Source organism: Furipterus horrens, unplaced genomic scaffold (assembly GCF_987537825.1).
Source record: "Furipterus horrens unplaced genomic scaffold, mFurHor1.1.pri manual_scaffold_11, whole genome shotgun sequence".
Classification (NCBI taxonomy): domain Eukaryota; kingdom Metazoa; phylum Chordata; class Mammalia; order Chiroptera; family Furipteridae; genus Furipterus; species Furipterus horrens.
The window spans coordinates 18,220,366-18,234,937 of NW_028327181.1; the positions used below are offsets into that span (position 1 = coordinate 18,220,366).

General features: G+C 58.4%; 1 protein-coding gene across 1 annotated transcript; it reads left to right on the forward strand.

Annotated features, from left to right (window-relative positions):
- Positions 1 to 1,508: 1,508 nt before the first annotated feature.
- Positions 1,509 to 14,185, forward strand: GGT1 (gamma-glutamyltransferase 1). Its single transcript, XM_090291753.1, has 13 exons — positions 1,509 to 1,540; positions 4,094 to 4,258; positions 4,717 to 4,847; positions 5,011 to 5,097; positions 7,843 to 8,035; positions 8,418 to 8,575; positions 9,592 to 9,741; positions 10,120 to 10,256; positions 12,679 to 12,866; positions 13,082 to 13,209; positions 13,307 to 13,419; positions 13,499 to 13,612; positions 13,916 to 14,185. Exons 1-13 carry the CDS (start codon positions 1,524 to 1,526, stop codon positions 14,060 to 14,062), a joined length of 1,728 nt encoding a protein of 575 aa, XP_090147879.1. The 5' UTR covers positions 1,509 to 1,523; the 3' UTR covers positions 14,063 to 14,185.
- The last annotated feature ends 387 nt before the right edge of the window (positions 14,186 to 14,572 follow it).

Consider the following 14,572-nt stretch of genomic DNA (forward strand, 5'->3'; position numbering starts at 1 on the left):
TTTTGGGACAGAGCACTGTGGTCTCCTCTGCAGACTCCTCCCAGCTGCCTGCCCTGCAATGCAGCCACTCAGGCAGGGCCAGATCCCCTGTGCTCCTGGCTGGTGTCCTGGATAGGTCCTGGGCCTCGGTCCTGGCTCCTTCCCTGCTCACGTTCCCAGTTGCTCTGGTCTGCAGCTGAGGTGATGCCCAGCACACTGTTCGGTGATAGCATCTCTACCCTGCTCAAAGGCAGAGGGGGACGGAGCGAGGTCTGCTCTGGCTGCGTGATCCCGGGCAGGCAGCGGCATCTGCTCGGCCTCTGTATCTCCTATCTGCGGAGGGCACAGCCCTGCAGGGCAGTTGTGGATCCAATGTTAGAGATGAGGCTCCTGGGCAGCTTAGACACACCAGCCTGGGAGCTGGGTGGGAGTCATGACTCAGGAAGTGGCAGACCCTTGTCCTTAGCAGATAAAGGCATGGACAATTGGGAGTAGTGTCCAGGGTTCCCTGGGCCAGGCCAGAGCAGCTGCTGACTCAGGACTTCTTTGGTGGGCTGGTCAGGGACACTCAGCAACATGGGGACATGTAAGCGGTCGCCAGGCCTGCACTGCTGGGCTGTGTGACTTTGGACCAGCTCTGGCCCTCTGTGGGCCCTACCTTTCCAGGATGTTCAGGTGGCTCCTTGGGCCTGAGGCAGCAATGTTCCTGGGTAGGTGGTGGAACTGGTTCTGACCCGTGGCCCTGGGCTGTGGTTTTGAGAGGCTCCCTATGCATCTGGCTGACTGAGGGGCTGTGGGTTGTGGAGAGGCCTCCCAGGTCCTGCTGCACTGCCTCGGGGGCCGTCTCTGGGACACTGTGTCTGACCTGGTACCCTGAACAGAGACAGGGCTCCCTAGAGGGGCTCTTGTTCGACAGCCTTTTGGAAGGATCTGAGTCCTGGAACGGGAGCCCCTGCCTCTGTCACCACCCCCGCCCTTCCCCATCGGGTTACACCTTCACCTGCTGCCACTGCCATGGGGACTCCAAGAGTCACTGCTAGTACAGTGCCTTCCAGGGCCTCATAAACTTCAGGTACCTGGTGACAGGCCAAGTCACTGTGCCTCCTTGCTGGCCATATGTCAGCCTTTGACCGTCCTCCCTGACAGGCTGGACCTCCCTTAAAGGACCACCTACTCTCCACCAAATGCCTCAGCTGCCCCATGGGGAGGCTGGGCATCCCCGGGGTTGGCCTCTAGCCCCTGCTGGGACTAGATGAGCATGTGAGTTCCTCCAGTCCCTCCTGCCTCTGCTGCTCCTTGGAGATGTCCATCCCCAGATCTCAGTCCAGTTCAGAGGTCCCCAGAACAGCGCAGCAGGGGCTGCAAGCATGGCTCTGGCTCCCGAGGTCCCTCAACCCTCCCAGCACAGCTGCCTCCCCCGGGAGTGGGAAGCTGGCCTTGATGTGACTGAGACTTTCCCAGGCAGATAAATCTGCGTCTTCCTCCCCTGCTGTGCCCCAACCCAGAGCTGTCTTCTGAGGAACAGAAGCTTCTCTGGGCCCCTGATGCCTCCAGGCCTCAGGTAAGCTCACCAGGGTGATGAGGAGCTGGGCTGAGGTTTGAGGCCCGGCATGGTCCCCGATCCACTCTCTAGCCTTGGTTTCCCCTCCTGATATCGGTTTATGTGGGAACCAGGCCTTTAGGCTTGGACTTTGTTTACTGAGTCTTCGAGAAAAACGTGGGGTGGGGGAGTGGGAAACAGCAGCCCAGTCTCCCAGTGGGGTGTCTTCCGGGAGGCTGGCTCTGTCCTCTGTCTGCCTGTGGGGGGCTGAGCCAGGCCTCCCTGCTGCTCTGCCCAGGGGACAGGGGGTGCGGCTCAGAGCTGCCCACACCCTCCCCACACACCCTGGAAGCCTAAGCCTCTCTGGGCGCACCTGCCCCTCCGGGCGCCTGCTTGGGCCCTTGGGTGGGTGGATGGACAGAGCAGGCTGGAGTGTGGACCTTGCTCAACCCAGGGGCCTGGCAGGCGAGAGGAGGGCCCCGGGGGGAGTCTGAGCCGATGGCCCCAATCCCAGGAGACATTCGGCCATGCCCCAAGGTGCCCAGCACGGCCTACCCCAGTGGGGGGCCCTGTCCGGTCCAGTCCTGTCCGACTGCACGCAGTGGGAAAGTTCTGTGTCCCAAATGGGCGCCGCATGTTGCCGGTCAGCTCCTGACCTCCCAGCGCAGCTGTCCCTCCAGGAGCCCTTAACCCAGAGCAGCCTCCCTGCCGGGCCCAGGGTGTGCCCTGAGGGCTGTTGGGCTGACAGGGGCCGAAGGCAGAGAGCATGGTCCGTCCTTGAGGGCGTTAGCAAGGGGCAGGGCCTGGCTGGCACTTGGGAGAAGGCTCTGTGCCAGCTTTTCGGAGGATTGAGGAACAGGAGGTGCCAGGGAGGGGCTGTCTTGAGTCCAGCCAGAGACCACAGTGCCCTGATGCTGTCATGGGGGAGCGGAGGGGCTGGTGGCATCCTGCTGCGGACATGGGGTAGCAGTCTGCTGTGTGACTGCCCCCTGGGTCTGGAGAGGAGAAAGCCCCTCCGTGCTGGTGTCTGGGTGCTCCCCACATGGGGCTGGGGCTCCATTTCTAGACTATCTCTGGTCCTGGTGTTCAGACCCCCTGAATAAGGATGGAGTGAGCCAGAGGGGTCCCAGCCTGGGGCTCACCGACAGACACCTGCCCTTTGGAGGAAACCGATTCTGGGAAAGGGAGACCCTGTCCCTCTGTCACCTTACCGCTCCTTCCCTGTTGGGATCGTGCCCCTCACCTGCTGCCACAACCAGGCGGACCTCAAGGGTGACTGCTGTCACTCTCAGCACAGCATAGAAGGAAGTCAACAGAGAAAAAAATCGAGCAAGAGGCTGACCAGCTTCTCAGCAGCTGCCTGCAGGCCTCCAGGGAACCCCCCAGCATAGCTCAGTGTGGTCAACACTTACCTAGCATTTCCCATTTTACAACCCACCTAATCTCCATGACATCCCCAAGCAGAATGCCTCTGTCATTCCCCCAGGACAGATTGTCAGTTACTTACCCAAGGCCTCACAGCAGCTAAGGGACAAGTCCAGTCTCAGAAGGAGCAGACTGGCTCCGGGTCCCATTCCATCCCCACCCCACCCCTCAACCCTTCAGCTAGGCTTACCACTTGATCACAAGACATGCTCACCCCCCAGCCGGCCTTGTACAGGAATGCCCCCACTGCTGCCTGCCTTGCTCTGTGCAAACCCTCTCTCAGCCTTGCCTGGGAGCAGAAATGCTAGGAGAATTCAGGCATGTGAGCAGCTCCCAGCCTCCTCTTTGACTCTAGAGCTCATCTGGAGGCAGAGAAACCTCACAGAACCCCCTGGGGAGGGCTGGGTCTGCTTCAGATACACTCACCTATGTGGTTGGGGCATCTCTCTGGAACAGATTCTGTGGCACAGCCTCCTACAGTGAGAGAGAGAACCCTCCCCTTCCCCAGTTATTTTCACCAGCTGTTTTAGGCAAACTCTCCCAGCTTTTGTGGCCATCTCCCCAGGCAAGGCTCGGGGCTCCCATCCATTGAGGAAGGTAGGCCCTGCTCCGTCACCACTGATCCAATGATTTCAGGCAGAGACTGCAGGGGCCCTTCTAGGGCATGACAGAAGCTGAACCCCACACTCTGTAGCAGACAACTCTGGGGGACCCATGGACAGTGCTGAGCTCTGAGATGATGTGGGGGACACAGAAGAAAGCAGGCCTGACTTGTCCCTTCTAGAGCAACCTATTTGCAGTAGAGGGCTGGGCCCCTGGAAAAAGGCAGACAAGGTGTGGCAGAAAAAGGTTCGTGTGAAATCTGGGGGTTCCAAGAGGAGTTGCTGCTTGAGATGGGGTTCTTACTGGGCTGGGGCCCTGTGGATAGACAAAGAGGGTTTGGGGGGCCAGAGTTGGGACCAGGAGCTTCTGGCAGAGGGAGTGACCTGACCCGCACGTGTTCTGAGCAGCAGGCAGGCAGGATACACAGGGACATTTCTGAGGCTTGGCTTGGGGCTGTGTCCTGTAGGGGTGAGGATCAGGATGTGCCCAAGGCCAGACTGGCACGGTTCCCTGACCCTGCTCCTCCACTCCCTTCCATACCCACAGAACCATGAAGAAGCGTTACGTGGTGCTGGCCTTGGTGGCCATAGTTCTGATGCTCATCATCATTAGCCTGTCCCTCTGGCTGCCCTCCACCTCCAGGCCGCCCAACCATGTGTACCCCCGGGCAGCCGTGGCCACAGACGCCAAGCGCTGCTCAGAGATAGGGAGGTGAGTGGGGCCGGGTGTGGGGACACAGGTCGTAGAGGACAACCACTATAAGTGGACCCGGGCAAGATCCTTTGCCCCTCTGAGACTGTTTCTCCACCTGTAAATGGGCTGAGCCCTTTTCTCTGTTCTAAGGGTGCCTGTCTCTTTGGATAAACTGCTATTTGATACTATTTTCGACTCCTATCTCACATTATATAAAAAGATAAGTTCCCACTTAAACACTTAGAACAAATGTTATCCATGAAAGGAAACAAATTTTTTAAATTATGAAAGTTACACTCATTCACTTGCTCGAAAAAGAGGAAAATATAAGCTCATCGGTTTTAGAGTTACATTTGAAAACCAAAAACTCCTGCAGACTTCTTTTCAGTACCCCAGCAGGGCGGAGGTGGGTGGCAGGGTTAGTGTGGGATTGGGGAGTCCTCAGGTTCTTAATCCCATCCACGTGCCGCGGGCAGGGACATGCTGCAGGAGGGAGGCTCCGCGGTGGACGCCGCCATCGCGGCCCTGCTGTGCGTGGGGCTCATGAACGCCCACAGCATGGGCATCGGGGGCGGCCTGTTCCTCACCATCTACAACAGCACCACAGGTAAGTGCCCGCGGGAGCAGGGGGTGAATGGCAGGGCGTGAGTGGCAAGGTGTCTGCTTCAGACTGGACTTGGGCTGGGGCGAGCACAGTTGGGTGGCCCCTGGGCTCACGCTGGGTGAAGGTTTGGTGTTGGTCCAGGCTGCCCACCTACTTCTCCTTCCAGGAAGAGCTGAGGTCATCAATGCCCGAGAGGTGGCCCCTGAGCTGGCCTCCACCAACATGTTCAACAGCTCGGAGCAGGCACAGAAAGGTGAGGGGCAGGTGCGAATGTGGGACAGGGAGGTCTGACAGGGACAGCTCTGGCAGTCACTGATGCACCCCCATCCCTTCCCAGCCCCCCAAACAGCCTCCTTAATGAATGGTCAAGGCCATCATCCCGGAGAGTAAAGGACAGCGCTTCTGCTGTTTCTGCTCCGGCCTCTGCAGGGCCACCCTGCGCTGGGACACGGAGAGAATAATTGTTACTATTGTAAAACAGCTCTTCATCCCGGGGTCACTGGGGCCAGCACTCTGCTCAGCCCTGTTCACGGACGAGGCCCTTGAATCCTCCCTGTACACTTGGCCAGGGGAGTGCTGTGTTAGCTCCCATTTTATAGGTGGGGATGCTGAGTCCCAGAGAGGTCATGCAAACCAGCTGGGGTCACAGAGCTCTATGGTGATGAAGCAGGCTGTCTAAACCCTGCATTTTTCCCAGATACCAGGCCATTCATTTGTTCATTTGATGAGTATGGGATGCAGTTTCTCTTCTAATCTGGCCATAAGCAAAGAGGAGACCCCTTGCCCACAACTCCCCAGGCAGCTGAGGGGAAGCCAGTGACCACCAGGGGGCGCTGCTCTGAAGGACAACTCCGCTCACCACCGGCTTCCCCCCCACCCCCAACCCCGGGCCCCACCCCCAAATGGATTGCCTGAAAAGAGATCCAAGAGCAGGAAGGGCAGGGCACCTGGGCCACAGTTAGCCTGATCACCTACTGCACACTATTAACAGCCCCTTTAGAGTCCTCTCCAACATGCAGAATCTTTGACTTTTACCCATTGAAAAACTCAGAATGGGTAAAAATGAAATTAGAGGTTGCTGGAATCTTATAGACCATCATTGTGTGGACACTGCCATTCACTTATTAACTAGGACTAGGACTTACTGGGTGTCCCTAAAGTGGCAGGGTCTGCTCCTCGAGCTGGGGTCTGAAACAAAGGCAACAGAGGAAAGCCATGGCTTGGTCAGGCTGCCGTGTCAGGTGCAGGAAAGAGGCTGAGCAGAGGGGGCTGAGCCACGTGCTGCCGGGAAAGCAGAGGTGGGAAGGGCCGGCGGGTACGTGGGTTCACCAAGGTGGCCTGGTCTGGGAGGTGGCATCTGAGCAAACACCCAGAGACTGGGGCGGCGGGGGGGGGGGGGGGGCTGCATGGGTGTTTAGGGGGAAGAAGACAGACGAGCAGGGGCCAGCTGAAACAGCCCAGATTGCATCGGACCCCATGGGTCATTATGAAGACCATGCTTCTTATCTGAGGGAGGTAGAGCTGTCCTCTGGGTATCTGAGTGTGGGGTGGTTGCGACGGATCTGGCCTGTTTGTGATGGGATGCCTTGGGTTCTGTGGAAGGGACAGGAAGCAAACCACCTGTGCAGCAGGTGATCCGTTGGGACATCTTGGTGATCCAATCAGGGAGAGATGAGGGTTGTGGTTGGTGGCTGATGCTGAACACACGTGGAAGGTGGAGCTTGTGGATTTGCTGACCGTTGGGTGTGATGTATGCTGGGAGTCCCGATGACTGAGGGTCTGTGGTCTGCAACTGGAAGGACAGGGAGGCCCTGACAGAGACTGTCAAGGTGACAGTTAGGATTTGGGTGTTGGATGTGTTAAGTTTGAGATGTCTTTTTCAAATGCACGGGTACACCCCCAGATCTGGCTGTCAGGGAGCAGGCCAGGCCAGAGAGTAAATTTGGGAGCTGTCAGCATGTAAATGGGACCTGGAGCAGGTGACCAAGAGACTGAGTGTAGAGAGAGGACAGGGGTGGGGGGAGATGTGAGGAGAGCCAGGCACGTGTGTTACAGAGCTGACGCCGGAGGGGAGAACGACGGGCCAGGTGAGGCGAGGCTGGGTGGGGCCCTGGCCTGGCAGTGTGCGGGTCACTGGTGAGTGTGGTGAGCAGGGCGGTATGGGAATCTGATTGGCCCGAGGTTATGGTAGCATTTACTTCAGGTGGGAGGAGTTTTGTGCTGGATGTCAGACCTGAGATATGCGGATGTAGCAACCCAGCCCTTGGAACCAAGCCTGCGGGTTGCTGAAATGACCCCAGTCATCTCAGGGGTGACCGCAGGAGGGGGCCTGGAGTGGGGGCTGTGGCTGAACCTTTCTGTCAGTGTCTGGCTTTGGGCACGGTGGGCAGTGGCACCCTGGGGTCTGTTTCCAGTACAGTCATGGGCTCCTCAAAGATCAGAACTGGAAGACAAAAAACTCTCTCTGGTCAGATAGGAAAACTGTGGTCCAGAGAGGGAACAGGGCAGGGATTTGGAATCCGGTCCTAGCTGGGGCAATAGAAGAGAGGCCCTTGCCTTGGGGCTGACCCAGTCTTGAGAGTGGTCTGGGTTTGCACTGGGGGCTTTGGCAGGTTCTGGTGGCACACTTGAGTCTCGTGGGGTGAGAGACCTTGAGGACTGGGAGGCTCAGACTGAGAGATGGCATGTGTCCAGCTTCCCCATGGTCTCATTGTGCCTGACACAGGATTGCAGACTTGGTGGCACCTGCGGAAATAGACATCTAGACCTGGGACAGCCAAACCCAGCACACGTGCTACCTCCCTGCCCTCCCGTGCCCTGTTAGACATCCCTGGCTGATCTGCCGCAGCCTTGCCTGCCGAGTCCAGCTATGACCTCACAAATCATTCCCTTCCTGCGCCTCACCGGTCCCATCTGGGCACTGTACCTGGATGCTGCCCAAGGGAGGCCGTGATGTCCCTTTTCTAGAACCACCAACTGTGTCCCTCTCGTTTCACAGGGGGGCTGTCGGTGGCAGTTCCTGGTGAGATCCGTGGCTATGAGTTGGCGCACCAGCGGCACGGGCGCCTGCCCTGGGCCCGCCTCTTCCAGCCCAGCATCCAGCTGGCACGTCAGGGCTTCCCAGTGGGAAAGGGCTTGGCGGCGGCCCTACAGAGAAGCCAGGCTGCTATTGAGCAGCAGCCCGCCCTGTGGTACGTCTGCACGCTGGCCTGCTCTGGGGCACAGGTGAGGCAGGCAAGTCCCCAGGGCCCTGCAGGCTGTGAGTGGCTGGAGCAATTTCAGGAACCTGAGCTGTTAGAGGGACAGGCTCCAGAAAATGCAAATCCCTTCCCATCATGACTGGAGACACATTCTGAGCCTGGCACTTGGGGTTCTGGTCTGTATATCCTGAGTGGCAGGGGACTCCAAGAGGCCTGGGCTGGATGCTGGAGTATGAGCCCTGAGTGACAGGGCCACGCCCCTGTGGACAGGAGCTGACTGTCCTTTGTTGTTTCCCTGTGTTGGGTGGCTATGGGGATGGTTTGGTTCAGTCCGCCATACCCATCTGCCTCACTGGAGCCCGCTCTGCCCCAGCGAGGTGTTCTGTCGGGACGGGAAGGTGCTGCGAGAGGGGGACAGAGTGACGATGCCACGGCTCGCTGACACGTATGAGACGCTGGCCTCTGAGGGTGCCCAGGCTTTCTACAATGGGAGCCTCACAGCCCAGCTTATCAAGGACATCCAGGCGGCTGGTGAGTGGATGACCTCAGGGATCTGGGTGAGGAACTTCGTAGAGAGAACCTCGGGTCCTGCCTGGGCTGGGCACTGGGCCCTCAAGGAACACTTGGCAGGGGAGGTTACAGATATGTTTGCAGCAGATCCACAGCTCCTGGTTAGGTCAAAGATGAGAGAGATAGTACAAGCAGGAGAGAAAGCCCTCCCACCCTGGGCTTTCTGGGTGTGGGGGGGGGGGCAGTGAGGGTGGTAAATGCAGGCATAGGCATGAGCCAGGGCTGAGGAAGCACTAAAGTACAGATCTGGGAGGCCTTCCTGGAGGAGGCAATGCCTACACTACAGATGAGATTGTACTTTATAGGCATAGAGAGATAGGGTATACCTGCAGAGGGGGGTTTTAATGCTCCAGGAAGCTCACAGGAAATGAGGGTGGGCTTGGTGAGAGAGGCATTGGAGGGTCTGCATGCAGGGTCCTGTGGTGGGAACCTTGTGGGGCAGGTTCTGATGGAGCCCAAAGCTGCCACTCCCTCCCTGAGCTGTGGCCTTCTTCATATGTTATTTTTGTCAATGTGTCACGGAGGAGGGTGATTGGCACATTGACCTTCACCACTGATGCTTGAAATTAGCTTGCACATACTCGTCTGTCTGGAGCCTCCCCCTGGAGAATTAAGAGCCTCCCTCCACCCACCCATTAGTTACAGAAGGAGGGGGCTGGACAGAGAGGAGATGGAGCAGATGTTTTCCACTTATGTAGACTCTGGCTGCCCAGAGGAGAGATGGTTTCCCTGAAGGCCAGGGGGACAAGCAGGTCAAGGGCAGCTGGTCTAGGTCTGGCCGTGGGAATGTGGCACCATCAGGGGGGCCTGAGGGGCTGGAGGGTGGGCCAGTGTGGAGGTGGAGGGGCAGCAGCCCTGCGGAGTAGGCAGGTCTCCTGCGCATGGTGCAGCCCTATCCTCCTCAAATGGCAGCCCTGCCCCTAATGGTGCAGCCCGATCCCTGTCGCCACTTCCCCCATGGAGCTGTCTTGTCGCAGGGGGCATTGTGACTGCCAAGGACCTAAGCAACTACCGTGCGGAGCTAATCGAGCACCCACTGAGCATCAGCCTTGGGGATGCCCGGCTGTACATGCCCAGCGCCCCACTCAGTGGGCCTGTGCTGGCCCTCATCCTCAACATCCTCAAGGGTGAGCCATCCACTGCGCCCTGCAGGGGGCAGTGCTGAGTGACCCGGCCCTTAGAGGGTACTCTCGGGGCCTGGGGGAGTGTGGGAGAGAGAGAGGTGGGAGCAGTGTCCCAGGAGTGGGGCTCAAGGGCAACAGAGTCTGGTTCTCCCCAGGCACCCAGTGCCAGATCGTCTGCGACTGAGCAGCCCTTTGGCTGGATATATGAGACCCAGTCCTCTTGAAGCAGCCACTGCTGCTGGTTATTAAATGTTGTCCTTCTAAGGTGGGCCAGGTGGTTCAGGGAGGTGAGTCTACCCCGGGCACCCAGCTGTCCCGGCTGAGCTGGGGTGTCCTGAGGGCCCTGGGGCTGCCACCATTTTCCCGGCTGTGCCCTACCAGGGTACAACTTCTCCCGGGCAAGCGTGGAGACACCCGAGCAGAAGGGCCTGACCTACCACCGCATCGTGGAGGCCTTCCGGTTTGCTTATGCCAAGAGGACCCTACTTGGGGACCCCAAGTTCGTCAATGTGACTGAGGTAAGGGACAGGGGCTGGCCCTCAATGGGCGGGGGCCGGCTGTGGAGAGGTCAGGCGGGTTCCCTGGGATTCTCTATGGGTTCGTAGAGCCTTACACCTCTCTTACTAATCCGTTTCATCAACTTTGGTGGTGGGCCTACTATGTGATGGGATGGACTGGTGACTCAGAGTCTGAGCCTCTGCCCCATGGAGCTCACAGTGTAACAGACTTGACAATGAGTAATTAGTGCCCCTTTGTCCCCCACACTCCCACCTCCAGGCCTTTGCACCTGTTGTGCCCTCAGCCTGGAAGGTTCTAGAGTAGTCAGTGCTGAGGTGAGGAAGGCATGTGAGGTGCAGCCCTCAGAGTGATGAGCAGGATGGGTGAGGGGAGAGGACCAGCGTTCCCGGGGGGCAGAGGCTTGGCCACCTACAGGCTGGTCGCACCCAGGAGCTGACACTTCCCAGGTCCCCACTCAGGCTCTGCACTGCCCACCCTCTCACCGCCAGGTCCCCCAGCTCCAGGCTGGGCCTCCACTGTGACCGTCACATCCCTCCTTACCTACCTGGATCCCCCGACTCTGGAGTAGACCTGCAGACTCCTCCCATTGACCTGTGCCTCCCAGGAGGGACTTCAGCAGCCCCTCTGGTCTCCCAGGGCTTTTCTCTTTCCTGGTGACCACTTTGTACCCCCATTTCCCACCACAGCTAGTGGCCTGGCATCTTGTACCCCTAAGGGGACAGAAGCCGCTGCATTGGGACCCCCTCTGCCCTCCCTCCTGAGATGAGCGGGCCTTCTGCTCATCCACTCGCTGACTCCGTGCGTCCTTCCTACGATGCTGATCTGCCTCTTCTGCCCCATTCTGCCCTTCCTGGTGCATCATTCCTGAGAAAGGTGTGCCTCTGTCAGTCCGGCCCCCTCCACCTGCTCTTCCTCCGCTCCCCTCAGAGCGAATGTGGCCCGCTCTGTCCTCTCTGGTGCCCTGTCCTGTTGGCCTCTGCCTTTGATATCGTGTTAGAATTTCTGAATCAGGGGAGAATAAGCTGCAGATATCATACTTCGAATGGTACCTTCTGAGCGAGGACTTCTCCTACACCTATCAAGCTACGTGGCATGTTAGAAGCCTGTGATGGGGTTTGGCCCGGGGCCCATGGGGCTCACACTGGCAGTCACTGTTCTGTCTCTTCAGTCTCCTCACCTACAATGGCCCCCTTGGCTCTCTTGCAGATTTTTAAAGCCCAGGACAGTTTTCTTGTAGAATGTCCCACATCCTCGATTTGACTTCGTTTCCTTGGGAGTAGATTCAGGCTGTAAATCCCCACCCCACTCCACCCTGATTAGTCAGTTAATCTGAGGGGTATTGCTGGAAACTTCTGGAGGCATTTCCACCACTAGGCCCCAAAGGGTCATTCTTACTGGCTCCTCCCTCGTCTCCCCCTCTGCTCTCTGTCTGTCCTTCCCCTCTCACTGCCCATCCAGGCTCATGACTTTAAGCAACTGCCTCCATGTTTATCCCTCAGTTGATCTTGCCCATGATCTTGACACACAGGTTCACCCCTGACCCAAGACAGGCTTCTCATTGTGCAATGGGCACCTGTCCAAAATCAAGGTCCGTACTCTCCCCAAACCTGTCCTTTCCAACATGTGCTACCACCTCCCCAGTTAAGGACCATTCTGGACTGAAGACTTTGGGCCATTTTCAATCCCTCCCTCTTTCCCACCTGGGTGAGCCACTTTATCTCTCCCCAGCTGAGGTCGTAGACTCTCTATTGGGTTCCACTCTTTTCTCCCACATGGCCTCCAGGGGGATCCTGGCATGCTCTCCTCTGTCCCAATCCTGGATGGCTGAAAGCAAAAGCCAAAGTCTGTCTGAGGCCTATGAGGACCGATGAGATCAGGGCCTGCCAGCATCTTCAATGGCCTGTCTTCCTTACCCAACACACCATCTGCCTGTCACTCACAGGTTTGCCTCAGGGCCTTTTTATTTGCCATCCAGGCCTCATTCAGAGCTCTTCATGTGTCACCTCCTCTGAGATGCCCTCCCTGACCACTCCACCCCAACTCCATCATTCTCTACCACCTTTACCTGCCTTGTTCTTCCCAGCATGTCCCTGCCTGACTTTGTCTTTCCTGCTATGAGGGTGGGGAACTGCTTATCTGTTCCCTGCTGACCCCTCAGTGCCAGGCACACAGTACAAGCTCCCTGAATAAATGAATGTGGCTAGAGTGGAGGCTTGGGAACAGACAGACAGACATTCAGAGTTGCTGGACTGCAAAAGAGACAGAAGCTGGAGGAGGGGGGTGGATGGGCCACATGAGGTTTAGGGCACAGGAAGCTTGTGGTCAGAGTCATGGTTGGGGCCTTCCTGAGAGCTGCCTGCACAAGCCTGTGCCCCCTTCCCACCCCTCCACCTCCTCAGGACAGCTCTGGGGTCTCGGCAGGTGGTCCGAAACATGAGCTCTGAGTTCTTTGCTGCTCAACTCCGGGGCAGGATCTCCGATGACACCACTCACCCCGCATCCTACTACGAGCCCGAGTTCTACACACCAGACGATGGGGGCACTGCCCACCTGTCCGTGGTTGCAGAGGACGGCAGCGCCGTGTCAGCCACCAGCACCATCAACCTCTAGTAGGGGCTGCCAGGCGGCCTGGGTGGGGCAGGGGCTACCCTCATGTCCCAGAAGCGGGGCTCCATCAACCCCTTTCATGGTGGGAAACTGAGCCCCCACCTTGGTAGGACACTTGCCCTGGACCTCATGGGGTACAAGTTGGAGCTTTGGTGGGCAGGGGTGGGGGGCAGGCGGGCTGGGCAGGGCATAGCTGTCTGACTCAGCCTGTCTGCAGCTTTGGTTCCAAGGTGCTATCGCACGTCAGTGGGATCCTGTTCAATGATGAGATGGACGACTTCAGTTCCCCTAACATCACCAACCAGTTTGGGGTGCCCCCCTCACCAGCCAACTTCATCAAGCCAGGTGTGGGTTGGGGGTGGGGAGTTGGGTGGGGACGGGGTTTGTGTCCCAGGCAGGCAGCTGACCGGCATCTCTGTCCCCTACTGCCCACTGGCCTCAGGGAAGCAGCCACTCTCGTCCATGTGCCCAGTGATCATCGTGGACCGGGACGGCCGGGTCCGTATGGTGGTGGGTGCCTCTGGGGGCACGCAGATCACCACAGCCACCGCATTGGTATGTGCCACCCACCTGTCCCCTCAGCCCCTGCCGTTGGGCCACACTGACCCCATCTTTCCCCCACTTCCCCGCTTAGGCCATTATCAACAGCATGTGGTTTGGCTACGATGTGAAGCAGGCAGTTGAGGAGCCCCGGCTGCACAACCAGCTTCTGCCCAACACCACAACAGTGGAGAGACACATGGATCCGGTAGGATGGGAGATGGGGGCCAGTAGGGGGGGCCATCTTGAGATGGAGGTCTGGATTTCCTGGGTCATCATGGAGTGGATGAAGGCTGGTGTCCTCTGCTGGGCTGTCTTGAGCCCCTGTGCAAGGAGGGCCAGGCCACATGCTCCAATGAGACCCAATAGGCCCAGCTGCCTCCAACTTGCTTTTCCTGGCCATTTGACCAGAAATGACATCATCTCGGTCTATGAAGCCTGTGACCACACAGGCATGGTTCAGAGGGGATCTTGAGCCCCCCTTAACCTCCTTCTCCTTTCTTACCCCTAGGCAGTGACTACAGCCCTGGAGACCCGGCGCCACTACACCAAGGTCGTTCCCACCTTCATTGCTGTGGTGCAGGCCATCGTGCACACGGCTGGTGGCTGGGCGGCCGCCTCAGACTCCAGGAAAGGCGGGGAGCCTGCTGGCTACTGAGTATGCAGAGCAGGCAAGGCTAGCCGGCAGCCCAGTGTTAAGATGCCTGCAGAGGACTGAGACTTTGGGGGATGGTCTTCTGTGAGTTGGAAAGCAGTGCAATAAATGGGGACCACAACTCTAGGTGCTGGCTGGCTTCCAATTTCCTGAGCGTCAATATTCTGTGTAAAATGGAGCCATCTGGTGGGGAAAGGTGGAGAGCCCCGTGGGTAGGAGGTGGCACAGGGCAGACACGTGCCAAACCCTGTCCTCCCTCACCCTGAGCCCTAGCTCCATCTCTGTGCTGGGCAGCAGCGCCTCCAGTATTGGCCGCCAGAGGGCGCCATAGCCCTGGCTTTCACTGGAGCAGAAGCAGCGCCCCCTGGCTAGGAACCTGGGCACCTCCTCAGCCTGGCGGATGCCCAGATTGCTGAAGACGCAAGGAGGGGAAGCTGAGGTCTGGGCAGTGGGATTGGGCAAGAGACAAGCAGAACGTGCTGGTCAGAGCCAGACCCGGGGGTGCTTTCCAAG

Bases quoted from the DNA above. Each gene is read 5' to 3' on its own strand.
- GGT1 (XM_090291753.1), top strand. The intron at 5,098-7,842 runs GTGAGGGGCAGG...CTCGTTTCACAG, and splicing joins CTCGGAGCAGGCACAGAAAG to GGGGGCTGTCGGTGGCAGTT. The intron at 10,257-12,678 runs GTAAGGGACAGG...GGGTCTCGGCAG, and splicing joins AGTTCGTCAATGTGACTGAG to GTGGTCCGAAACATGAGCTC.